Here is an 18,509-nt window from a genome sequence, read left to right as displayed (position 1 = left end):
GAAACCTTGAATTTTAACTTTTAACTACCAGTAAGACTGATTTGATGTTGATACATGTGTATGTCTGAGTGTGTGTGTGTGTCTGTATGCATACATAAATTGTTTCATCGTCTGCATGCTGTAATGCTAGCAGCATGCTCTATCATGCTTCAGGCTTAACAGGTTCTCTTATTAGATATCCTTTTATACTGTGTTAGTTATGTCAAGAAAGAGTGATTTCTGACCTGTACTTGGTTCTGTTATCTCAGGTCTATTATCTTATGCCTACCCACAGAAACTAGACATGAAGACAACTGGTAATGCTGACCTAACATGAGAAGTATAGCGGGATTTATGCCAGCTATTCAGTTCATTATTTTTTTCTTTTTGGCATTAATTTCTTTCCTAATGGCAGTAGCTTGAACATAGATACCTAAAGCTTTACTGCAACAATTCCACCCCTCTTCCTGGGACGACTAGCTGTGTGGAAGCTGGACTGCCAATGCCACACAAGCTTATGCTTTCTTCACAGAATTATTGGCTTTTCCTGCTTCATCTAAATGTTTTGGAGCAGCTGGGGGAGCATTGGAGAGTTGGCTGGCTCATGACTCATGCTAGCTGAGGTCTGTAAATTCTGGGTTGCCTCAGAATTTGTTCGTGTTGCCATCATGTTGACTGTGGCTACCCCTCAGCATTTAGGGGCTGAAGGTGCTGCATGCACATGCTTGTAAGTTAATACTGAAGCTGGGGGAGACTGATCTTGTGACCAAGGACTCAGAGGTTGTGAGTAGAGATGGAATGACAGGTTGACAGTTTCTTTTGAATATCCAGATTTGCATGTGATTCGGGTTGAAATTAATATGCCAAGGTATTCATTGCTCAATCTTTATGTGATTTGGCACTTTAAGGCACTGGGCAGTGAAAGGATGTGAAGCCTCAGTTAACAGTGTGGTAATTGTTGTTTTAAGATATAGTTGTAATTTAAATAGTTGTGCAAAGCTTCTCTGAATTTCTTTACATTTGATGCCTTGAGCTCCTGTGAGTTAGTTTTCATACTACCACTTCTGTAGTCTTCTGTAGAAGGTAAAAGTTTCTCTCTTGACTCTTGACCATTGGACGAGCTCCTATAAGCATGGTAAGGCTGGGATTCATCTCACCTAAACTGAGACACCCAAATGTTGGTCACCCCAGCCTAAACTGATTATTGCAGAGTCCAAGGAGAGGAGCAGATACCTACAGAGGGTGGTTCATTACGGCTGTCTTAAATCCCAGTTTCACAAGGTATCTCGCTGTCTTACCATTTGCTGTAAAGGGAGCTGAGGCTGAGTAACTGCAAATGACAGAGGTCTAAACAGACTTAAGTGAATAAATTTTAGGTGCTTTAAGTGTGGTGCATCCTAGTCTAAGTGGTTTGCGGAGCTCAGTTAGCTCAGTTAGAGCCAAAATGGACTCAGTAGAGCTTAGCCTCTTTGGTATACAGATGGTTGTCAGCATAGCTTTGCTGCCGTACATACTTGTTTAAATAAACACTAAAATTATTGAATTTGGAGGACAAGCATTGAAATAGAATTGTGTCCCAAAATGAACTTACACACATGTACTGTGTTTGAGGCAATGTTAAAAATTCTGTGGGATTGTGGATTATGCCTTTGTTTTAACAGTAAATGTTAAGCATCAGTGTACATTCATGAAGGAATAAAAGTGGTAATGCAAAGTGATATTCTCTGTAATAAGTAGACAAGTTAATACATTGAATTGTGTGACTTAGACATATCTTACGTTGTTTTAAATTTTAAAGATATTAGAATACAGCTCTTTAGTCATGTAACATATGCAGAAAAACAGAAAAAAAATGCCCAGCATTAAAAACTCCAGCCTTGATTTCTTCTTGGTGATGCCAAGAGGCAACATGAGAAATTGTTCAACAATGGCAGAACAGGAAGTTCTGCCTGAACATGAGGAAGAACTTCATTGCAGTGAGGATGACAGAGTACTGGAAGAAGTTGCCTGGAGAGTTTGTAAAGTCTCCCTCACTGGAGATATTCAATAACTGTCTGGACAAAATCCTGTGCAACGTGCTCTAGGATGACCTGGCTTGAACAGGGAGGTTGGACCAGATGACCCAGTGTTTCCCCTTCCAGCCTTACCCATTCTGGGATTCTGGGATTTTCTTTGGCTCAGATAATACTGAATCCATTATACTGAATCCATTTCCTGGTTAAAATGTTCTTTTCCTTTTCTCTGACTTCTCTGATTTACAATTAATGTAATAGTGTGATTTTTTGCAAGGGTGGCACTTGATAAAGAACAGACTGTGAAAAACAGTCTATACATAGAGCTTCATAGAGCTTTTATTTCCATAGAGCTGGAAATAAAAATGTTAATTTTTGTATCTTTCTTTAGTTACAATTCTGACAGATTTCTGGGAGGCCTTCTAATATCAGATACAGCTCATATGATAACATGATACTTTTTACTGTCTCAGTACTCTCAAAGTACAGTGGAAGCAATGACAGAATTTCTTACTGTAAATAAGAATGGGGAAAATGGAGTTCAGCATATGATAATTAAATCAGTATTTGAGAATTTTATTTTTAGGTGTGATTAACCTGTGTTTCGAGATGTGGGTTTTTTTTGGGAAAATGTAAGGTTTTCAAAATATAATACAGAACCATTAATTCCACTATAAAAACAAACATGGCAAGAATTTGTTCATATTTGGGTTTTTTGCCCTTTCTCTTAATTGGGAGTAGAGTGAAGCATACCTTTTATCCCATGTCATGTAAAATATATATCTATATCTGGAAGAACAAGAAATGAGTATACAAATATGAATTTGTGATTTATAGTGTTTGAGTTTGTGCTTGTGCATAATTTTGTGTGTTGAAACATTTGCTGGTGGAAGTTAGAGTTGAAGCAGTTGAAACCTACTTGTGCTTCTCAATATTCTTGGTGATAATTTTCCATTTCACTGGCTCATGTACAGTAACTGGTGAGTTTGTTCAGGGACATAAACAGGAAATAAAAATCGGACTGTCTCTGAATGTTATGTGGCAACATGTACGTAAGCCTGAAAGATATTTTTGCACCTGCTTAATAACATATTTTTGGGATTCACAGATCATTGCAGCCTTCTGTCATTGCACGTGATTAAAATGTGTGATATCTGCTGGCTTGAGAACCTAATGATAGAAAGCCATTTTCCTGTGTATCTGAAGATTCCTTAATTTTCATAAGTTAGCAGTATCCAGTGCGCTGGTTGAGTCTCACAGATTTTCTTTGAACTGTTCAACTCCACAGGAAGACTGTGAAGGACTCAAGATAAATGATTAAAAAATTGAGTGCCCTGAAGACTGGAGTAAAGAGAAATTCTTTTAGGAATCCATAAATTTTTACTATTTCAAAAGACAGGGTTAGCACAGAATGCATGAGGATCTGCTTACTATTCTGCTGTTGCCTGCACAGAGTCTAATAACCAAATCTTCTACTTCAGGGTGCTTATGCAGAATTTGTCAATCCAACATATGCTACTATTGCACTGAATCTTTCAATCTTTTTATACGAATATTCTTTTTCAGTCTATGAAAAAAAAAGCAAGTGGAATGGCAGAGCAATTGTTACAACATTTACAGCATATTTTTCTCTGGAGGAGGCATTCTATGATACCGTCAAATATTGATTTTGTAGTAGCAGTTTGCAGCACTTGGTAAAGTACAGAGGAATATCCCATGCTCACTAAAACCTGTGGATATGTGGCTGCTTGATGACCTAAATTCTGCAGTAGAAATCTTATCTCTGACAGACCCTACATGTCAGCTTTGGTGCAAAATACAAAATTCAGTGTTTTGTATGTTCTGTTTGAGGGGGAAATAATGCAGTCAGGATAAGAACTGTTCAGGTGTTTTGATTTTTCAAGGTATTAATGCTTCAGATGTGTCTGGTTTTCAGGATGCCAGATTTGGTCCCCCCATCCCATCCCATCCCCTATTCTACAGTGGCTTAGGAGTTGCAAAGAAATAGCCTATTAGTGTCAGAAACAAGAAGTATAAAGACCAGCTAGAACATTTGACTCCTGGAAAAATAATTTAGGATTATTTTGCCATCTTGCCTACCACATCTAGTTGCTACCATGTAGCATCTTTCCTACTACAATTAGGAAAGACCTCTGTCGTTTTACACCCCCTATACATGTGGTTTTTTTTAAAGTATATGAAGTAAATGAGACATCAGTAGTAGGGACTGCTTCTGGGGGCAGCTGTTGCCAGGTAAGCAAGGTATGTCATGATGTTTCAAATAAAATGAAGATTTGTTAGTTAATGGAATTATACTTTTCCTAGGACAAAGCGAGGCAATTTCAAGGATTGCGTAACAATGGTTTGAAACATAATTTTAAAAATAAAACCATATATTTTTTCAAGTTTTCTCTTATCATAAAAGTGAGGTAAAAGTAGAAGTGGCAAGTTAAAGAAAATGCACAATTACTATTGTCTAGAACATCTTTCTTATGGTTCCCTAAAAATAGGACTCCTACGGCTTAACTACTGTGATTCTAAGTTGGGGTAAAGTTGACAAGAATTGTCCGTACAATCTGTGGTTCCTGGCTTGAGGAATGTTTTCCTCATAAAACTTTTCTTGTAAAGTTGAGTTCTATTACTAGGACTCAAAATGCCCGATGATAAATATATGACCCTCTCAACCCTCCCTGGATTAGCTGAGGCTTAACATCCTTGGGTGTCCCAGTACTGTTGCCTTGACTGGCAGCTGGTAGTAAGGGTAGAACATTCTCCCTCAAAAATAGAAATTATTTGAAATTATTTTCTTTTTGTCACACAATGTGCATATAAACTGCAACATACTAGTGGTTTATTTGTAAATGAGATCAAGATCAGGCTGCCTCTGTTTTTGGCATTTTGTCTTTCTTGTATTTACATCCCTGCATACATGGAAAGGGCCACGAAGAGTTCTTACAACTGCTCAATGTGGCCAAGTATGTGCACAGTTAGAACTGAGGTACATGAGGTATCAGAGACTCTTTTAAAACTGAAGAAGGATGTCTAAATTTTTTTCTTTGTAAAGATTGTTACTTGTTAGTCCAACTGCTCCACTGCAGCTGTTCACTCAGAGTGCTCAGTTTCTTGAAGTATGGCTCCCTTTACCTGTCACGAGATGCTAGTCTCAATCTCCGTTGGCGCAAGGTGGGCGCAGAAGCAGGTCAGTAAAGGGTGGGAACTCCTGCCCTCAGGCGGGCTGTGGCTCTGCTATATTCTGTGACTTGAATCGCCTTGTTTGCTCTCAGGACATCACTGCTTCTGTAGCTCTCTCTAGAAGAAAAGCTCTCGTGAATGTGGAGCTGTTGACATCCCTTAAGGGAGTGCTTGTGCTCACTAAACAGAGAGAACGGAGGAAGGTAACTAACACGTCTAGTGAGGCTCATGCTGAGGCCTTTTCGAGGGTTATTTTGGTGGCCAGTGAGGAGACCTGAGAGCAGGAGTAGGTGAGAAAGGAGGGTGGAGAGGTACTGGACATGTCTGGGAATAGTGTGATGGTGTCAGGGCTGGAAGATGGAATGCAAACATGGGAACATAGGACAGGTAATGCAAGGCTGAAAGTAGGAGGTGCAGTCAGAGCAACAAAGACTGTAAGGGGAAGAGGAAAAGAGAGTGTGAAGAGTTGTGTGGAATTAGAAGAACAGATCTTCATAGGAGTGGTGGGTTAGAAAATGAAGGAATAACAGAGAGTACACCTGAGAGGATGAATTTTCCAAGAGATGTCTGGAAATACAGAGGCAAATGCCATGGATTTTTTTTCAGAAATAGATGTTTAAGAAATTAAAAATTGAACCCATAAAAACTGTTTAAGTGGTGGTCTGTACCTGGTATCCTCCTACTATATGTAGCTCTGACTCGAATCACTGGGAGTAATCAAAATCCCTGATCATTTCTCTTTCAATGTATCAGTCCCCATTTATCCTGCTGCTTCTTTTTATCTTCTTTACTTGTTGAAGAGTAGTAAGTTTCCAATATTATGATTTTTAAAAAATATGATTATTGTTCGAACCTGATGATAATTCTGCTAAGCAAGGGAAAAATATCTCAACTACAGGCCACAGACAGCCTGTTGAACCAAGTACCTGACCTCTTCATTGTTGTCTGTTCCCAGGGCCCTGCAGGTAAGGCCACCAAACAGACTTCCAGCTGCTTTATTGTATTTTATATTTTTTTCCTAGCTTTTTCTTTTGAATCTTTTTTTAGAGTCTAAACAAATACAGCCAATAAGGTGTGGGAAAAGGGCTTAAGCACAGGGGAATAACTTGACAAATGAGAGATCTGGGAATTAAATCCATCTGCTACTTCTCTCAATTTAGTGTTCTTCCTCTCAGCTGCACTGTCCCTAGAAAATGTAGTTATTTCCTGATATCTAGGCATTGTAGTTGTTTAGATATAAAGTTTGCAGTGTAGTGTTTTAAGACTGCTGCAGTCTTTATTTTGTACATTCATGTTTTGAGAAATAGGTACTTTGGGGCAGGTTAAGAAAAGATAAATGTTGAACAGCAGCTCTCTTTGGAAACAATGGGTTAGCTTGGATATTGGTCCCTTTTTTGGAGGCACAACCAACATCTGCGAGAAACTTAAAAGCTCTTTTATGCTTGCTTATATAGTAAAGATGCCTAGCAACTGAGTTTTCAGTGTTATGATTGCTTGGGGTTTTGTAATATGATTCAACTCCAGCCATATGATACCCCTTTTGTGGCATTTAAGCTGGGTAGAGATGAAATGTTTGGTAATAGCCCTTTTGGAGTTGTTCATGGGAAGGTACCACAATCTGTCTTAATGATTTTATTAATGGTCTGCATAAAAGAATAGATCATAAATCAAAGATGCTCAGAGGAGAGGTTGTGAACAGCAGTCTGAGAGAAGTTTTCAAAATGAAATTAGTCTAAAAAGAATTCGAAAAGGCAGTAGACTTCTAATTGAAACAAGAAGGCATCTTATGGGAAATGTGTGAAGTGAAAGGGTTAATCTCATAAACTGGAGCAGGCTCAGAATGAAAGCAGGGAGAAATACTGACAGGGGATTATATGGCTGAAACAGATGAAAATTGGAATGAATCTTTAACCTTGCTTCAAAAATAAACACAGTGATAGGTGAGTCTTTGGGGATTGGAGAGGAAAGGTTCCATGATCGACTGGGCAACTGCAAAATATCAGTTCAGCAGAGCACTGAATTGGAATAATTCAAGAAACACTGCTGAAAAAAGATGAAGGGAAGAGAAAATGATCTAGGATTGAATGTACAGACTCAAGCAGATGGTCATATTACTGACTTAGCTGTCTGAGACTTCTCACAAGATCCAAGACTGAGAGCTGGTGAACTTTTTATCATGTGTTCTTGTATGAAAAGGATGTAGAGGGATGGATTTCTTAGCCTCAGTTGGAGTGAGAGGACCGTGTCCATGAGAGAGGTGTATTGTTAGAGCCTTCTTGCTCTGGAACCTGTTAGTAGGGTAGGGGGAATACATGGAAAAGAATGTGTTTGTTCAGTTTGAGTCTCAGTATTTTGTGACCTTGAACAAATTATTTGTTTTAACATGCACCTCTGTTTTCCAGTTGAGATTAATGAACTCTTTCTCTGAAAAGTGTTGTAAAACTAAAACCCTTCAGTGATTTTTTTCAGATAAAGCATTTTCAGATAGTGTTGAGAGTCTATTAGTTGTGAATGCTGTGGGGTTATAAAATCCTTGATGGCTTTTAGAATCAGCTTGCTACCTTCCTGACTCAGACAATACATATAATCTTATGTTTGCGTGCAGAATCTTGTGGACACCTTTTCTAGCACACTCTCACCTCTGTCTTTACTGCTGCTGTTATTCACACTAGCAAAATCAAATATAGCACAGAGATCTCCCATGCTATAATCACACCTTTGATTGCAGGAGGCATAGCCTGAAACTAGTGAGTGAGAGAGTAATGCAATAGATTATTATCAAACTCCCAAAATAGGTGGAATTACATCAGAGATAAATTTGAAATACTGAGGCTGTTAAGAAGCTGAAATCAGCTCACCAGCTGTTTTGTGCTTAATTTGATATTCATACTTTATTGCAGATGTTTTGCACTACTACTCTATCAACTGTGGCAGATGCAGAGTTAGCTAGTACTAACTATGGTAACAGACAAATGAATTTATTGTTAGACACGGACAGCTGAACTCGGCATTTTTTTAGGGTTGTAGGACCACAAAACCTAATTGGTGAGAAATAATAAAATGAACCATCTCAATTGGAATATATGTTCATTTGCAGACACATTTTTAGTAAAACTCAAGAGCATACTAGCACATGCACATACACAAGGCCATTGAATGCTGAAAGCAAATTTGACACCGTTTCATGATGACTCGGTGAAATAATGAACCAGAAGAGGAAGCTTTTAGACTACACGTAGATAGTACATCTGTTTTCACTGGTGTGTGCATGTTGATATCACTAGTAAATAGTTTATTTGAGGAGGTAGTTAGTATGTGCAATTGAAGGCTACAGACACCTACAGTATCACTGCAGTGCCCAGCCAGACCAAATGCAGTAGTACCTTTGTTTCTCCATGGAGAGCTTCTCAGAGCACAGGAGGTGCAGTTGTTACCTGAGTGTGCTGGAGCCGTGCATTCAGTTTGTTCATTGCCTTCTGATCACGTGCTTCATTTTCCTCGGGTGGCTGTGAAGTGCATAGACTGGGATGTGCAGTGTGTCTGAGACACTCTACAGTGTTGCAGTGCGAGTCCTAGATAAACTCTGCTGTGCCATATAGCATCACACTATTCAAGTGGTATGTAACAAGTTTTGTTTCCCTTGTGCTTAGTGATTTTCTTCTGACAGACTCTTTGTATGATTATTCTTTAGTGAAGACTTTCTCTGACAAGTGCAGAATGTGAATCTACGTGACTCAAGATGGTTTTTTTTCTTTTTTTTTTCTTTTTTTTTTTTTTTTTTTTTGTTTGGCTTGGTTTGGTTTTTTTTTTGTTTCCGCATGTCTGTAGTACTGCAGATTGCCATGACATTGCTGCAGTCTTGCAAATTATTTTGATGACTAAGTTAGAGATTTTTGGGGAAGGAGGAGGAGGTAACATGGTTATTGTACTAGCAGCCTACTTTATAGTACTGTATTGAGAATTAGCAGCTAGTCTGGTCCTTTGGAATTCCATCTGTTCTGCATGGAGTTTTCTTTCTCAAAGGATAATTCCATTGGAATAAGGTTGAATTCTTATGAAATTACTCCTCCTACAGGATAAAACTGAAACATGTACAATTTAATGTGTTCAGACCAGAAAAGTCAGCTCTCTTCTTTTCATCCTGAGAGAAGTTCAGCTGTACATAAATCCCCCTGACAGAGGTTTTCATGAGCAATTTTTGTAGTCTTGTAAAGATGAAGCTCCTAAACTGATCTGAGACAATGCTTTGCTATCTTCAGAAAACTTTTCCCGAGCTGTCTAATACTTTTCTTAATGCAATGAGGAGTGGTATTACCTGTTCTCTGTTCCATGTTTTACTGACAAAAATATTATTGTTGCCAAGTTTCTCTACAATCTAAGCAGACTGCATCCCAGCAGTTTTACTGGATCTTTTCTATAGGTATCATCAGTCTCATTGCTCTTTAGCCTTTCCCTATTTGAAACAAAGGTTCAAAATGGCCATTTTGCTTCAGCTGAAGCCTTACCAGTGTTGATTGTAAAGTCGAAGGATCACTGCTCTTGTGGTCATGTACATTTTCCTGATTAACACAGCTTTTTGGCTTCCATGCATCTCCCCTGGTGGTGTTGACACTTGATGAACGTTTGATTCAATGTAACCAGCAAATCCTTCTCTACAGCATGGTTATCTTTTCATTGCTTTTTACCCTGTGATCCTGCCTAATGTATGTGTTCTAAGGATGTTTGCAGTTCCTTATAGATTGGTCACCCTTAAAAGAGTCTGAGCACTAATTCCCAGTGACCAAGTACATTACTATTGTTATTTTACTATTAACTGTTGCAATGATCATCTACTACTAAGAAGGTAGTGGAGTTGTGGTTCAAGCTCAGATGCAGTAATCAGAAGTTTGCATCCTTTTCTTACCTCTGTCACAGTCTTCCTCTGCGTTCAGATCTCAGAAACCACTACCCTAATAGGGTGATATTACAAAATAGAGTTTGGTAGTTAGTTGAAGACTAAACTTTTGTCGATCAGACAAAAGTAGAATTAGTAGTTAAGTAATGCTGTACTCTGAGTGTTTGTTCTATTGCCATCTTCTATAAAATTGTTGAAAAGCTATTTAATCACTGTAGATCATAGTTCTTGCATGTGATGTACATGATTTTTCATAAATCTCGTGCATCAAGGCTTCTGTTTGTTGTTAGCAGGGATTTGGACAAGGAAAAACACGATCTTAGTTTATTACTTGATTTCTCTGTTGTAGCTTTTTACCTTCTTCCAAAGCATAGAAAGAAAGAGCTCTGGGGCAACTAGTAGTAGAGCTTGTATCAAGATTTAAAGTGCCATTTGGTGTGTTTTATTCAGATGCCTAGTATAAAAAAAAAGTCACATTTGATTTTTTTTTTTGGCTGGTCAGATCACTAGGGTCATCTTGGGGGATTGATTTGTAGACTCTATTATCCTGTCAGCATGTGGTTGCCCATAATTATGCGAGTCTTGTACTCGATGACTCACTGGACTTAAAGACTTTAATTTTACACTGTACTCTATTGCTTATCCCAACAAGGCAAATGGAAGTTGAAGTGAAGTTTGTAAGTCAAGAAATACTCTACAGTTTCCTTAGGCAGAAAGGAGTTTGTACTGGCTGAATTTCTATTGGTAAAACTGCAAAGTAGATTAAAGTATGTGTGGCACCTATTCCCATTGCAGAGTTCAGTTGCACAGTTGAACAGTAAATGGGATGCAGTGAAGCAGAACTGTGCATATGCGGAGTCTGAGGAACCTATTAAAGATTGAGATATTAAATTAAAGTCTGTACTGTGATCCTGATTTATACCATATGGAAATTGAGAGAACATTCTACTAACTGCAGTATTTGTCATATAAAACAGCAATAGAAGTTAGTTTGAATGTACAAGCATAACTTTCCAAGTTTAACCTTTGAATGCTGAATTTTGCAAATGTGACATTCTCTCTTCTGTATACAGTTTCAGTATTGGTATATTGTCATGTTGGAGTAGAAACACAGAGTCAGCATTACATCTTTAAGGGAGATAATTATAATTATATAATGTGTCAGACTACGAAGAGCATGGCAAATTATTTAAATTCATAATAACTCATGTATTATTTGCTCCATTCTCTGCAAAGAAATAAAATATAAAGTATAAAATTTAAAATCAATGAAAATACTTGGAAAAGTTGACTGGTTTTGTCCTGAAATGAAATGAAAATGCAGATGTCAAGGTCATGACATGAGGAGTTAAGAACCTTGGGCTGAAGTACACAGAGTACTTCTAAATAAATGTATTATTTGTAGTGCATTGCTACTTTATTTATCATCAGCTTTTTGTGTAGAAATTTGTAGGAAAATATATTTTGCATTCTCAAAAAATGCAAAAAAAGAAGAATTATTCATTCTTTCCTATCCTTTGATTTCCCACTAAACCAGTACCAGATATGAATGAATTCAGAAGTTTTAGAAGTATATGGAATGATTAAAAGTTTAAGGTACTACAAAGTGCAGAATAAAAGCCAGATAAAATAAAACACAATGAATATTTTAAACCCCCCAAACAATCAAACAAACCACCAACTATCAGGTTTTCAGAAAAATACCACAATGGAAATATTTCACCCTCAAAATCCTAGATATGTCCATACTGAAGAGGTGCTAGCAGCTATAGCATTGTAGATGATGCCTACCACTGGCAATTCAGCCGGCCAGTTGTAGTCCTTTAACAGAATTAACATTGAGAAGGTTGAGGATTAAACTGACTTTACATGGGAGGTATCAGTTTTCAGGGTTTAATAAGACAGAGTAACACTGTCTATTACAAGGAAATATATGTGTGCATATATGTATGAACAATACAACAAAAACATATATACATATATAAAAAACATATATATGTATGTTTTAGTTGTAACTTGAAATTGCTTTACTTGGAAAAATATACATGACCAAAACATTCATGTTGGAACATAACATACCCACAGCTTTACACGAGAAATTAATCTTTTTTTTTTGACTAGGTAATATATAGTTCATATAGTCTTAGGAGATTTGAGTGGATTTCATAGAGAAGTCAAATAATCACTGTAAATCAAAGTAAGTGCTATTAAGGAGATTTGAGAACTTGCTGTTTTAATATTGCACCTTGACAGCAAACCCATGCACTTCTCTCATCAGTATGATCTTCTAGAATGCAGTTCTGTGGATACAATTTACCAGTTTACGGCTATTACTGGCAGTATTTTTGTTTTAGGAGTAATTTTTAACTGTCCTTGCTTCTCAGAATCGGATGTTTAAAAAATAAGTAAGGCTTTGTGACATAGATAACGTCTATCTGAATTTTTCAGAATACTTTTCAAAGAATCAGAATTAATACAGTAGTGTGCTTATCACTTGTGCTGTTTGAGTCAGTGCAGATATCTGACATGATACAAAGAAGAATATCTTTTTGCTAGGAGATACTCCATCTTTATGAATTGGTATACTGGCTGAAACGTAAGGATTTGTCAAGATTAATGGATTACTCCAAGATGGTACTCGGTCATAATTTTAAAACACTGTATGTGGCTGGTTATGGTAGCTTTAGCTGCACAGTACCTCAGCAAGTTCATTTCATAGAAATGAAGTTAAGAGGTTGGAATGGACCTTAAAGCTCATCTAGTTCCAACCCCGACACCATGGCTGGGACACCTCCCACTAGACCAGGTTTCTCAAGGCATTATCCAACCTGGCTTTGAACAGCTGGGGTTGGGACCTGTTCCAGTGTCTAACCACCCTCACAGCAAAAAATTTCTTTCTGATATCTAACCTAAATTTTCCCTCTTTCAATTTGTACCCATTACTCCTTGTCCTGTCACTACAGTTCCAGATGAAGGGTCCCTCTCCAGCTTCCCTGTAGGCCCCCTTTAGGTACTGGAAGGTTGCTATGGAGTCTCCAGGCTACCTTCTCTTCTCCAGCTTGCAAGTTAGAGGCACTTTTACTTGCAATGAAAACAAATACACGTGAGACTGTGCTCCATTGTTGTTACGGTGACTTACATTTCCTTGTACATTTGATAATACGCTGCGGCACCACCGTGGGCACAGCATTTGTGTGATTATTGGCACCTACTTTCCCTTGCTCTCTTGATCCCTTTTTTTGTGTACCAAACCCTGGAAAAATAGAAGACAAAGGAGCATCTTTGGACTTACTAATGAAGGCTGTTATGATAATGAATTGGGATGGAAATAGTGGAATTTTCCAGTTTTCATGGAGGAAACTGGGAGATATTTATCAAATTGATGATTATGCAGCAAAACAAGAGTAGCAGAAATATCTGTGAGTGGAAAAGTCTGCAGGGATTTTAGGTCTGTGCTAGTACCCTCTCTTCCAAATTGTGCTGGAACTTCTTCAAGACTGTGCTATATTTTGTATAATCTTTATCTGTTGTGTTGTTTCGAATATGAACTTTAAATCAACCTCTGTTGTTGGTTAAGGCATAATATAGATACTGACTTTTTTATTTATATTTAAATGAGATCAAATATGTACTAAGCTTGTTTAATTGAACATCGCTGAGGGACACTATTGTTTATTAACCCATGTATTACCTTGATGAATTACAAAGACCTACAACTGTGTTGTAAAGGGCTAGTTTCTTCTTTTGGCTATGTGCTTTATATTGTTGATGCAGCAATGCACAAACAAGAACTTCTACATGTTTGTCCAAGAGTTTACATATTCCAGGTGGATCAGTTCCTACAAGTGATTACATTTTAGCATTAAACATCTGTGCTTGTAAGTTGGGTTCTTGAACAGCCAAATTTTTGTCTGTGTTCAGTTTACTGTGATATTAAATAACTCAACATTTACAGATATGTTTAAAAGGCACTTATATTCTTGTCGACCCCCTTGTGTTGCCTCTACCCCTGAATTTTCAGTCGTGTGTTAAGAGAGTTCATGATCTAAAATCTCTTCTGCATAACGTATGGATGTGAAAATGCTCAGAAGGTAAAAGGAGAAAATGAAGCAGTTTGAGACATCCCATAATTCAAGGATTAAGAATATTTGAAGGATATTTTTCTTTAATGGACATTTAATATGATATACATTGTAGCGTTCTTCGTACAAGAGCAAAGCGACCTTCAGTGAAGGTCTCTTTAGTGGTGTGACTTAAAATACAAAAATTACCCATTTTTAGCTCTCCTGTTGCTTGAGCTGGGTATCATTTGCTGATTTGAAAACAGGTTTATAAAGACACTGCTGAGATGCTTACCCACTCCAGTCAGCTCTAAAGAAATATAATGGAATAATGTGACTTAATATAATTCTGCAACATAATCAAATTGAATATCTGTGGGAATCTTCTGAACACATAGTCAGCAAATATTGGACGACTGAATTGAGGGCAGGGTCTATATTACATTCTTGTCTAATCATGTGCACAGAAATGCAAAGTATCTTAGAACTGTGTGTGTGTAACCTTATCTGTAATATACCTTTCACTTGATCTGACAATGACATCATGTCTTTCTTAACATTATGTACCAATTTGATCAACACCATCTTGACTAGAACACTGTGACTCTGTGACCTGAATTAAGACAATATTTATTGTAACCATCTCCATATAAAACAGAAAATGTAGCAAAACAGAGTAGAAATGTGGTTTGTTGTTTTAATGAACATGTCCTGCCAACCTAGAAATTAACTTTTGAAAAGGGCATGGGAAGGTGATTGATTTTTGTGAACTAGTAAGCATTTATTAAGAAAACATCTTTATTTGTGAGCTAAGTATGTAACAAAATAATCTGTGTACTCTGTACACTGTACAGAAAAAGAAGGAGAAAATGTTTGCAAAATGAATTGAGAAAGTTTATGTGCCAGGAAATTTAGCAGTTGCATTATTCCTGTTCTTAATCTTCCAATAGGCAGCATCTGCATTATACATGTATGCTTAGTAATTCAGCTTAATTGGTTTGCAGGGAAGGATGCAATGCATTAGATCATTAACTAAAATTAAGTATGTCAGGGACTTGCCCCAAACCAACTTATATTTTTGCTGCTGTCAGCACAGAATCATTTTTGTAGATGGGCTATGTCAGATGTTTTCTAAAATCCTAGCACAGAATGGTAGAATATGGGGCAGTACAAAATCAAATTGTTGGTTCATATCAGTCAAAAGCAGCCTTACTATGTTGTTTGCCTCTGGCTGTGGAGGTAGGATGTTAGAATCTTCTCTAGTGACCCTTTTTGGAAACAACTGTAGCACAATGTATGATGGAGACCACGTTACTGGAGTTTCCATTCTGCTGGTGTAGTTACTTCAGGAAGAAGGGCTAGGAAGAGAAAGAGGAAAGGAGAATGTGTTTATACAGCTGCAGTCTAACATCGCTGTTTTTAACCTGAAAAGAAACTTTTATTTGAATCAAGTTTAACTGAGATTAGGAAATACTAATTTAGTGCTTTAAAAAATAAACACAAACAACCAACTCCCCCCTCCCCCAAATGCTCTGGGTTTTAATAAATGATGCTACTTTTACAACGAGTACACAGCAAAGCTCTTAGGTCTGTATACATGGTCTTCTAGATCCTTGATTTTGGCTTTCTGGGATTTTATTTTACTAACTACAATTTTACATTGTGAACTTCACATATAACATATGCATGTATTACATTTTTTGAATTTAATGCCTGATTGGAAGCCATTATTACTTTTTGCCTCCACAATTGACTGTGGATTGCAGAATGGGCACTGTTGCTGCTATACAAGGAAAATTGGTTTACCCACACTTAACTTTGCTACATGGGGACAATTAAAAAAGGGTAACAGGAATTAATTTTTTCAAGTGTCTGATTAAACCGTGTGTAAGCTCCTACTCTTTTCAGAATTAAATACACTTTAATTTAGTCTAGTTTAATTATTTGAGTAAAGTAAATTAAACCAAACTAGCTTAATTCAGGATGGGTGTTGATAGGTAGCTTCAAATTACTCAGTTAAATTTAAAGCCAGGCATTTATTTAATTTGATGAACTTTTCTGAATGTTGCTGTATAGCAAGCTGCCTATAAGAACAACTTTTTTTAGTAAACATGTCTGCCTTAATGCGTGATTTTTTGTAGTCTCATCCTCTTCTGCTTCCAGTTGCAGGATTCATCCAGTAGTTTTATTGTTTTGTTACATCTTATTTACAGTGTTAAATATGACCCCCCATAATCAGTCCTATGAAATTTGTTATTGGAAACCCATAAATGAATGGGCAGAATGCACAGGGTGATGCTATTTTTTTTTTTTTTTTTAATTCTAAACCAGAAAATCTTTCTAGCAAATAGACTCATTGCAACAAAATTTTCTTTCTTTAACTTGAACCATATTTCTTCAAAGGGATTCTCCAGCTCATGGTTGTGTTGTCTTGAAGAACTGCCTGTTTTTGAGGCTTGTTGACAAGATCTCCTTTAACTATATTACTACAAGAAATTAGTTCTGTAAAATTGGTAGATAATGCATACTGAATTACAAAGACAGATGAAAGTATATATGGAATTATTATAAGTATTTCAATTAATTTGCTGACATTCACAACTCAGAATAAGAATGATGCTGAGATTTGATTCTGCTTGTGTTCAGGTATAACTGTTTGTGCACTTAGCAAAGATTTTCTAAATGCTTCCACAAATCTTATTGGTTCAGAAGTATAACCCTTGTTCTCTTTTTGTCTGTTTTTTTTTTTGGTAGGATGATGAAGTGGTTCTGCAGTGCACTGCAACTGTTCAAAAAGAGCAACAGAAATTGTGTCTTGCTGCAGAAGGATTTGGCAACAGGCTTTGCTTTTTGGAATCCACATCAAATTCTAAGGTACTGCTGAGTGTTTTAATTGTCATACGTGAAGCAAGGATAGTTATAACATTGCTTACTTTGATGTGATACGCACAAGTCTATCAAGGAGTATGGACAAATAAAATTTATCAATAATATAAGAAATGTTTAATCCCCTTTCAAAGTTTAACTGTTCTTTTGTCATGGCCCTTTGACTGGACTCTAATGCTGTGCTTTTTGTTTTGGATTCACTTTAAAACTAATTAGCTGCTGAAGTCCATCTCAGTAATACTCGTTATTTTGCTTGTCCAAACTCAGTTGTAGTGAGCCACAGAGCAACTTTTGTGTACTGCATTTCAAAGATGAGTTTGATTACTCTGATTTTAGCTCCACAGGAAAGAGAACAATCATTTTATTTGTGATTAGTTTTTATTCTGGAGAATTTACATGGAGATGATTATTACTTTAAGACCTAATTCCCTAACAGAGTATAGTGCAATTTCAGAATTATGTTGTCTTAACAGTTTGTTATCTGAGCCTCCTCTAACTCTGCTATGTATGCAGTAGATAGAGTAGTTTGAAAAAAACCCTTTGCTATTTATTGCAAAGTAGGGATTTTGTTTCACAATCACATATGCTCAAATGTTTTGAAGACACAAATAGGCCTTCTGAGGGCAGAACTGGTTTTGTGACCAAAGTAATGGATATACTTGGACATTTTATCCATAGAAAGGGAGGAATGTTGCTTAACGTATTTTTCTTCAGTTAAAATATAAATATTTGATGAGAAAATATAATAAGGGTAAAGCATCTGGAAAAACATTGAGAAAGACTTAGAACAAAAAATGATGGTTTTTATCTTGCCAGCTTCCATAACATCACTTTAATTCTCTCTGATTCTTCACAGAGTAATGCTTCATTTTCTGTCTCATCATTTTGAATGTATTATTCATAATAATAAATTTTTCACTAGGATGTTAATGATTCATTATAATAGCAGTGATCTTGATGAATTAATTCTTGCCACTCTGTTTTAAGTGAATCTTTTTAACAATAAAAATGTGCTTGGACAGAAGTGGTTGTAGTGCTCATTGCCTGTGAGGCCAGAAAGATCTATTTAATGAATTTATTATCATTCAGTAGGTTTGGATATTAAATCTACAGTCTCTCTCTCGCTGTGTAAAACTTCTGAACATTCTTGTCTTTAAGGAATACGGTGTAGATTTCATATCAGTTTTCTATGCTTGTTTTGTTGATACTACTTTTTCTCCTTGTTTTGTGAAGCAGTCTGTATTCTGCTCATTCTGCATGGGATTGGGAGAAAAAAAACAAACAAAAGAAAACTCATGCAACTCCTCTGTGTTTCAGTTTTTAAGGACTGACAGTTTCTCGGATGTGCTCATTTGAAGTCATTTGTAGATATAAGTACTGAGGGAGCCATAAAATTACCAAATCCTTAAAGCAAAGTGGACTATAAATAAAAATGTTTTTCTTCCTAATGTCTGTGTCCATAGAAGGTTACTGTTGCATTATATA

The 18,509-nt window shown here is 36.8% G+C and overlaps 1 protein-coding gene across 8 annotated transcripts in view; it reads left to right on the top strand.

Annotated features, from left to right (window-relative positions):
- RYR2 (ryanodine receptor 2) overlaps positions 1 to 18,509 on the top strand; it is a 392,367-nt gene that overhangs the window by 82,729 nt on the left and 291,129 nt on the right. For all 8 annotated transcript variants that reach the window (XR_004355863.1, XM_032681773.1, XM_032681774.1 and 5 more), the window contains exon 2: positions 16,893 to 17,012. Coding sequence is in view for 7 of the 8 variants with exons in the window: in XM_032681773.1 (XP_032537664.1) it covers positions 16,893 to 17,012 (120 nt within the window). In the remaining variant the exon portion in view is untranslated. The remainder of the gene's footprint in view (positions 1 to 16,892; positions 17,013 to 18,509) is intronic.

This window comes from Chiroxiphia lanceolata, chromosome 3 (genome assembly GCF_009829145.1).
Source record: "Chiroxiphia lanceolata isolate bChiLan1 chromosome 3, bChiLan1.pri, whole genome shotgun sequence".
NCBI classification, from domain to species: domain Eukaryota; kingdom Metazoa; phylum Chordata; class Aves; order Passeriformes; family Pipridae; genus Chiroxiphia; species Chiroxiphia lanceolata.
Note: the sequence above shows the minus strand (reverse complement) of the source record. Positions and strands in the feature narration are given on the sequence as shown.